Source organism: Lupinus angustifolius, chromosome LG11, assembly GCF_001865875.1.
Source record: "Lupinus angustifolius cultivar Tanjil chromosome LG11, LupAngTanjil_v1.0, whole genome shotgun sequence".
Lineage (NCBI taxonomy): Eukaryota > Viridiplantae > Streptophyta > Magnoliopsida > Fabales > Fabaceae > Lupinus > Lupinus angustifolius.
Genome location: NC_032019.1, coordinates 14,699,244 through 14,708,670, shown reverse-complemented (window position 1 = coordinate 14,708,670; position 9,427 = coordinate 14,699,244). Strand labels below are relative to the sequence as shown.

The window sequence follows — 9,427 nt, the reverse complement described above, 5'->3', positions numbered from 1 at the left end:
TACACACTTCCATCCATTATTCCTCATGAGTTATATCCATGAAAGAGGTCACTTTGGCGACATTTCACTTCATTTGGCTCACTTGAAACAATAGACAACCTTAACGGACAACCAAATAACAATTAAAATCAATGCACAATGATACCAAAGCCCCAACAACTTTATCGTACTCTCGCTTGGGCGAGGTACTTTCTCGCTTGGGCGAGGTACCCTCGCTTGAGCGAGATACTCTCGCTTGAGCGCAATTGAAACCAATGTTTCTAATTGGCTCTCGCTTGAGCGAGCCTTATGTAGCCTGAGCACTCGATTGGGCGAGCTCTCGCTTGGGCGAGGATCTCCTCGCTTGAGCGCAATTTGAAGCCAATGCTTCTATTTGGCTCTCGCTTGGGCGAGCCACTCTCGCTTAGGCGAGCCACTCTCGCTTGGGCGAGAGTACTGCGACAGAAAATGAACAATGCGATTTCTGCATCGCTGTTCTTCAAAAAATCATCCCAAAATCAAGAAAAAACAGCAGAAAACAACACTTATTCATTTCAAATCCTTTTGTATTCATATTATAAGCATGAATGTCTTTCTTAATCGATTCATGGCAAAAAATAAACGCATCAAAAAACCCTAAATCAAAACCAGATTTGGGGAAGAACATGAAAACCTAATTTCACACATGAATCATATTGGGGTGGCTCTGATACCACTTGTTGGAGAATTTCTGCATCCGAAATCCATAGATTAAATGCGGAAGTCTTTATGACCATGGCTTTGTTCCCATAACCTAATGTTTATTCCCATACATAAAGCATACATACACCCGAATGGAACATCCATGGTCCAGACCGAAGAAACCCCAAATGAGTTCATGGTGAAGATGACGAATATACCTTGTTGAGTCATTTCCGGAATCTCGAAGGTATGAGGGTGCGATGATCTTCCAGATGATAGAGCGCCGAATGGTATTCCTTAGTTTCTCTCTAGAGGGGAATGAGAGAATCCTTAAGCTTTTTGGTGTGTTGTGTTGTAATGAGGAGCCTTATGTCTTATGTGCCTTATGGATGAGTGGATAGTGTTATCCCATTATGGATAACACTATTCTCATCCTACCTTATTCTCCTCAACCTTACACCCTGAAAACCTGATGCTTTACAAATGGGGACCATAATCCATAAAAGTAACCCCATAGTGGTTACTACTTTTGTTGCAATAATTCTAATTCAGTCCCTTCATCAAATCAGAAATTGCCTGAAGGTATCTACACTTACATTATTTCATGACACATATGCCCTTAGCCACCAAATTAATTACTGAGGATCATTTTATATTTTGGCTAATTACATAATGACCATAATACAATTATAGAATTATATTTGTGACCTATAAATTGTCATGAATTCTAACGAATTAACTTCTATTTTTCGTATTGTTTTGCTTCCCCAATTATTACAATTTAATATAGTAGGACTAGAAATTTCATGGTCCAAAATAATTCAACCCATTATAACTTGTAAGTGATCGAACCTAGATTACCTAATCCACATATAATCGGACCGTATGAAATTCAATTATTAAACTATGCACAATTTATTATATATATATATATATATATATATATATGAAGTTCTTAAAATATATAACCTTGTTTAATAATCCAATATATATTTAAAATATATGAAAATTGAAGTTATTGATTATATATTGATTGATATACGATTTTTATCAAATTTATAACAAAAGATCTATATGATATATATAACTATTAATCAATGAATGTATTGACGTAATTAATATTTTATAGAAGTTATTAATAATATAAGAATTTACATAATTTAACTTAGGATAAATGATAAATGGATGTCTCCTCTATCATGTTTCTAAACAACAAAATATATGTTTGAGAGAGAGAAGAGTAAAGGCCAAAAATTTGCAACAAAAAGAAGTACAAAGATATTTTGATTAAAAAAACAAAAAACACCATTTAAGATTATATACACTTCAGTGCTTCTTTTACTTCCTTTCATCTTCTCCATTTATATCATGGTATATTTGGGAGTTGATTATTATAGAAAAAAAGGAATGCATATTTTTTAATTTTAAGTAAAAAGATCGAGTATGATATCATGACTTAATTGTATTACGGCAGAAGTTCTAACTTCTCTCTAGTGTGCTAAATGTAATAGATGACGCCATGAACCAGAAACACATGTTATATCTAGGCACCTAGCATTACATATACAAAAAAATTGTAAATGATTTAGGAACCTGTGTCTCTTTCTATTTTCCTTTATAAGTAGCTACACTCTCCCATGCCAATACAATCATTCAAAAGCAATGCCTCAAATGGAACCCAATAATTAAGAATACATCTCCCAAATGGCATGTTCAAAAGCCTCCAGCCAGTTTAGGACTCTGCAATCCCAATGACATTCCCTTCTCCCTTTCACCTAATCATTAATCAATCTGTCAACAAGCAAGACTTATAGAAAGGGAAGTAAAAACTCTCTTAACTACTAATTAGTAATTACTGCTAAAAAGGGAAGAAAAAGCTATAAATGTGCCAAAACTATTTTAACAGGGAAGGAGCAAAATCAGCACAAATTGAAAGTAAAAAAATAGCTTTTGCATTTCATCTAATTTCTATGCAAAAATATGATAAGAACATATCTCTTGGACTTGGAAATCTCCTTGAAGGTCTCATCTTTCAGTAATGGACCTGTTATAAGCATAAGGGTAGCCAAATGGTAAATTGTTTATGTTTATCCAATATAACATCACATAGGAAATTAACAAGTTAATAGTAAATACTAAACAGTAAAGACTTTGCAAAGGAGGGAGGAGGAAGGAATAGAAAAAACAACCCAACATTTTAACTTCAACTAGTAAAAATATCACTCACACCAACATTAATATCAAACTAAGAGTTGAATTCAAACCAGAAATTCTCACAATAATGCTAACACAAATTATAGATCTAGATTGAATTAGAAAAATTCTCACAAAAACAGTTAAGCTCCATGATTTTGAAGAATGGTAACAGTTTCAAAAATGACCATTTTAAGCGTAATGCATATAAACAAAATGCACAAACTTGTAAATCTAATCTGAATTGAAACTTGTATGAACTATAAATGAGAAACGAGTGGAAAAACTCACAGGTTAAGGATTTCTACATATTTGGGGAAATCAATAAAAAATTAGAAAACATGAAATTAGAGATTTAGGATTACTGAGTATAGTATAAGAATCAAGAAATTAGACATTTCTACTCAAAATTGAAGATAATTGAACATTAGATGAAACTTCAATTTGAGTTGGTATTGATGGCCATGACGATGAATGACGAAGACGAAGACAAAAACGAAACAATGGATTTTGGACATGTATCTTCAATTACAAATTTCTTCATACTTCAATTTTGATGTTGCTAGGTGAATGAGGAGAGAAAAAGAGAAATTGAGAGTAAGAGAAAGTGAAAGAGGAGAGCGAGAGAGATGATGAGAAAAGTGAGAGACTCGGAGAGAGAGTGTGAAAAATGAAAAGAAAAAAGTGGGAGGAGTGAGTGTCAAACTGATGTACAATTTCTGAATACAAACAACTAAACCATTAGGTCAGGAGAAGTAAAGTTCAATACTTGAACGTATGCTAAATATTTTAACCACGATTGTCTAAAATGTGTGCTTTCTTGTGCATATTTTTTGTAGTGTATATAATAATTTTATAAATAAATGAAGAAGGATGAGATGGATTTAATATATCACTTTATTGTAAACTAGGAGTCTAAAAGTTTAAGATTTTATTGACTTGATGTTTAAAACTTACAAGTTTTAAACTAAGACAGTATGCTATTATGACATTGTGAACTTTGGTTTGTGATTTTTTGTTTTAAAAGACATTTATGAGGCGTGATGATTATTTATTTTTGAAATTGTGATTGAGTTGGTTATAAATGTGTGTTTTGAAGAGAAAAAACAGGTCAACCCCTCCTTCCAAAACTGGGATGAGCTAGCATTTTGAGTCCTTTTAGTAATAAAGGTCGGGTAGGGCCAACCCATATTTTGGCGGGCCAAAGACGGGAAAGGCCGGACCGGGCTAACCCGTATTGTCACACCTAAATACAAGCATGTTGATTACGTACCCTGTTTACCTAATGGAAATTAGAGCATATATTTTTAAAGGGATAAGATCCACCTACTCTAGGAATAAGTTAAAAAAACCTACTTCACATCTTAATCATATATTCTAAAAAAATCCACTATTTTGAACAAATGATATCCCACATTTAAATAAAACCAACAAACACAATAGCTCTCCTTGAGGATAAATATAAAAAATATAATACATGTATCAAAGTAAACATCATGTCTCCAACGTGGTGTGTTCGAAATTATAGTCAAAGTAGAACCATAGTACTTACAGCTCATCATAAGTCTAAACTGTTTGTGTACTATATACGCATACAAAACAATTAGGCGAATAACCATATACATAATATACATACATCCTCAATAGAAGTGAGTGTTATGAGAGTATATATAAACCTATAATTAACTATCCCACCCAACATGTATTAACAGATATCCAAAACATAGCTCCATAGCTCCAATCCACAATTTTGTCTATTTCTACATTTATGCCCAATATTCAATCTGTCATTAAAAATATTTATGGTAATTATATTTATTTATCATAGAATTATTGAGTATAATATATATTAGTTCTTGATCATAGAATCATTGAATATAATATATATTAGTTCTTGAGTATAATATTTATTTATTTATATTTTTAGTTTAAATTGTTCTTGATCATAGAATCATTGAGTATAATACATGAATGACTTAGATAGATCAATATATGTGTGATAATATTTATTGCATAAATATTAATAAATCTCACTTATTAAATTGCTCATATAGATGATGCATATGTGAATATCATCATTGAACTCACTCAACTGAGAAGTCCTGATGGTTAAGATTACCATAAATTGTCAATGAGAAATTCTCAAGAAGAACTGGAAAGATTCATTTGACCTAAGATTGATATAGTAATTAACATGTTATTTATCATACTTTGATTTCGGACACATAATGTCTTACAATGTTATTTGAATAAAATATTGAGTATGATTAAATGCTTGTAGAATTAGTGATTAATCAAGAAAGAATTCTTTAATTATTGGTAACATATTTGAGCTCTATAATAAAATAAGACATTAGCAATTGTATTATAATGAATAAAGAAATCAGTTTCTTTGAGTTATGATGCCAACTTATTAAAATTTGATAATTTTATCATATTTTAAAGTTAGTCAAGAGATGTGAAAATGGAAGGAAATATTTTAATTAATCTTCTAGTGGTTTTTGAAAGTACAATATATTAGTTCATGCTAACTAATCATTAAGGAATGCTACTAGACGTCAACTTAGTATTGAACCTAACGAGTGTTTAATCTTTATCAAATGATTATATTATTTGATAATTAAAATAAAGAATTTAATTTGATCAAATAAATAATTTTATGGAATATTATTTTAATTCTTTGCTAGCACCAAAAATTTAAATAATGAAAAAGATACTTTGTAGAAACATTACTTTGTGGCTGGAAAGTAAATGAAGAATGATGGTGTTGTTTGATGAAATGATGTGTGATAATTGATTTGTATCATTTCAATCAAGTACCACTTGAAGAGGCTATCTATATATATATATATATATGTAAAAGACTATTAGGATATAAGGCATGCCCAAGAACCAATCTGTCTAGAAGATTAATTAAATAAAGTTGCATTTATTATTATCTCATTATCATATTCATTGTTTGTCAAAATAATTAATATAAAAGGTCGTTGATTAAAATTAGAGACTTATTATTATAATAGATATAATAATAATGAAAAATAAATCTTTTATAATTTTAATCTAAATTGTTCTTGATCGCTTATGACACTATTAATCCAGATAGATCAATATATGTTGTGATCTTTATTAGATAAAGATTAATATATCTCACTTATTAAATTACACATATAAATGATGCATATAGAGATATGATCATTGAAATGACTCGGAGGAGAATTACTAATGGTTAATATATTACATTTGAATTGTCAATAGGATATTCTTATGAATAAATATATATTTTCCTTAGACTTGAGATCACCATAGTAATTAACAAGTTAATTATTATATTTTGATATCGAACACGTAATGTCTTATGATGTTAGTTGAATGATTATTGGGTATAATTAAATCCTTGCAGGATTAATGATTAATCAAGAGATAATCCATCAACCCATGGTAATGAGTTTGAGCTCTATAGAAATAAAGACTTTGGCCAAGGGGAATTGAATGAATGAAGAAATAAGTTTCTTAAGTCATTCACTATGAGTTAACTTATTAGAATTTGACAATTATACCATATTCTAGAGTTAACACATATATGTAACGATGAAAGGAAATATTATAGTAATCTTCTAATGGTTCTAAAGTAAAAGATATTAGTTCATTTATATTCGGTCTTTAGGAGTATTGCTAGATGTCAACTTTGAATAGTAAATTAATGAGTTAATTTACTACCAGTTTAGTAATGAACCTACAGGGTCACACACTAACGAGTGTTCTGTTTTTTGTTGGACGAGAAAATATTGTTGATTAAATTAAATAGTTGAATTTTGTATAGTTTCTTAAGTGAAATATTATTATATTTTTTGCTAGCACAAAAATACAAATAATATCCTTGAGACATCTATAATATAATTAAGTGAGACTTAAGTAATACATTGAGATTAAATTAATAAAACTAATAAAATTAGTGTTGATTTAAACATATGAAAACAAAAACAAAATAAATAAAGATAAACCCAAGTCCAAGTGGTGCAAGTTGCCGAGGTGGTTGTTGAATGATAGCAACTGAAAGATTGAAGTGGTATTTGGTTTTTATTTTATATAATAACAAAGGAATTGCCAAGGTACACACTGTATGTACAGAAGCAAAAAGAGAAGGTATTTTCAATATTTTATTTGTTTTGTTTTTTGAAACTTAAAATATTATTTTGACTTGGTTTTTTTGTTCTACGAATCAAGTGTTGATATAAAAAGGACCAGTCTTAGTATGGATACACGTGTAGGACCTTCATATGTTTGAAGGAGAAAATTTTCTGAACTCATCACAGTTTCCTGAGGTATTTTATATAAAAAAATGGCCTAAATGTTACCTGGTATACATATTTTAACACAAATAAATCCATAATTTTCCGATGTGCATGTTAAGAACACCCATCTTAACCTTCAATTGATATCTGAACATATTTTTTTTTTGTATTTTAATTTATGTTGCAATATTAATTAGTTTTAGAAACTGATACAAATTAAACTGTGAATAATTATTTTTAATTCAAACACAATCAAAGAGTTGGTGTTATTCATCAAATAGTGACTACTTGAAAAACATGTGATGTTTATAAATGTGAATAGTGACTTAATGTTATTGTTTTTGTAATTCATTAAACATTAATGACTTGAATTGTTCCACTATGAATGTTTTACACAATGGTGTATTGAATGTGTTTGATTGTGAAGAGTTTTATAAAAAATTAAACAATCAATTTGTATCCTAAAAAAATAATAATATAATGAGTTATATTATTAATGTATTTAATAGTGTATCTACAAACAACACATAAACTATAATTATAATGTTATGCGAATGAAATTGTGTTTGAAACGTAACAAATGGAATTTGGCTGAGGTGTAACTACTCCCTATTTGAATAATTTGAATATAATGGTTTTTGTATGATTGTGTTTTAATTCACAGACTGAATGAATTGTTTAAGTTAACGTGTTAATTGTAACACTGAAGAACTAAACCTGAGTGAGTTGGTTATATGACTTAGAAACATATAAATAAATGTTTACAACAACATATTGGTTTACAATATATGATTCAATACTTATTAATTAATAATGATTAATTAGTATACTAATATATAAATTAGATTTATATATTATGATTACAAATTCCAGAATATATATAATTGTATATATATTAATCACAAGTTTCATATTATGAAATATGATAGACATAATTATTTTATTGTTCTTAAAATTACTTTATATAAGATACATTATTTAAAGGAGCATGTTAATTATTTAATTTCAAGATACGATCTAACTACCAGATGACTTGTAATTAAGAGGATTAATAGGGTATGTGATATCAATCAATTAACAATTAATTTTATCACTTATCACCTAGACTACCTAGAGAGTGTAAAGATTAATTCAATTATACTTATAGAAATGACCTGACAAACAAGTAGCTATTTGTTATTTATTATTTTGAATAAAATTGTATTTGATACATTTGTCTTAAAATGTGCATTAGAAATGACTTGACAACCAAATATTTGTTCACAATTTTAAAGACATTTATTTTATATTCCCACTAGTAGAAATATTTATTTCTTATATTGCTATTGTTGTAAGTGGAAGTATTTTATTTGTGATATATCTCTTTACATTAATATGTTCCCACATATTTGTTTAATTGTGTAGAGATATCTCGACATGTCTTCTTTGTCATTGCGTTTGGTACTCACTGATGGAAAGTTGGTTAGTGATAACTTTCATGATTGGTACCGAACTCTGAGAATTGTTCTCATGCACGATAAGCTTATTGATATGATTGATAAGCCTCCTATGCCTGAACCAAGTAATAATGATGATGCTGAGACAGTCGCTGCTTATAAGAAGTACTTAGAGGACTTTAAGAGTACAAAATGTCTCATCTTAGCATCACTGAGTTATGAACTCCAAAGGCAGCATGAGGACATGGACCCAACTAACATCATTGCACATCTTAAGAAGATGTATGGTGCACAGAGTAGGACACCTAGATACCAATTGTCTAAGACTCTATTTAGGTCCTTGTTGAATGTGAATGCTCAGGTAGGACCTCATATTCTGAAGATGATTAGTCTTATGGAACAACTTAAGAAGTTGGGCTGCAAACTTGGGAAGGAGTTATCCCAAGATTTGATTCTACAGTCACCCCCTGATTTATTCTCACCATTCATTGTTAATTTTAACATGAATAAGATGCATTGTGACTTGCATGAGATGCTAAATATGTTAATTGACTATCAGAATCAGATTGACTCTAGCAAGAACTAAGGACCTGTCTTGGTATTTGGAAAGTCCAACAAGAAAAGGGCAAATGGAACAATAAGTCCAGAAAGAAGCCTTTCGCCCCTAAAGGTAGTGTGACCAAACCTAGGGACACGAGAGGTGGTGTCGACCAAAGCAATGCTGAATGTTTCTTCTGTAAGGAGAAAGGACACTTGAAGAGGAATTGCCGCAAATATCTTGATTCTTTGAAAGAAAAGAAACAAAGTGAGACATTAATAAAAAATGTTTTCATGATTTCCTTAACT

General features: G+C 29.9%; 1 protein-coding gene across 1 annotated transcript; it reads left to right on the top strand.

Annotated features, from left to right (window-relative positions):
• Positions 8,562 to 9,167, top strand: LOC109359749. The gene has a single exon (XM_019604443.1). The coding sequence runs from the start codon at positions 8,562 to 8,564 to the stop codon at positions 9,165 to 9,167; it is 606 nt and encodes a 201-aa protein (XP_019459988.1).

Coding starts and splice junctions, on each gene's coding strand:
- LOC109359749 (XM_019604443.1), top strand. CDS start 8,562: ATGTCTTCTTTGTCATTGCGTTTGGTACTCACTGATGGAAAGTTGGTT.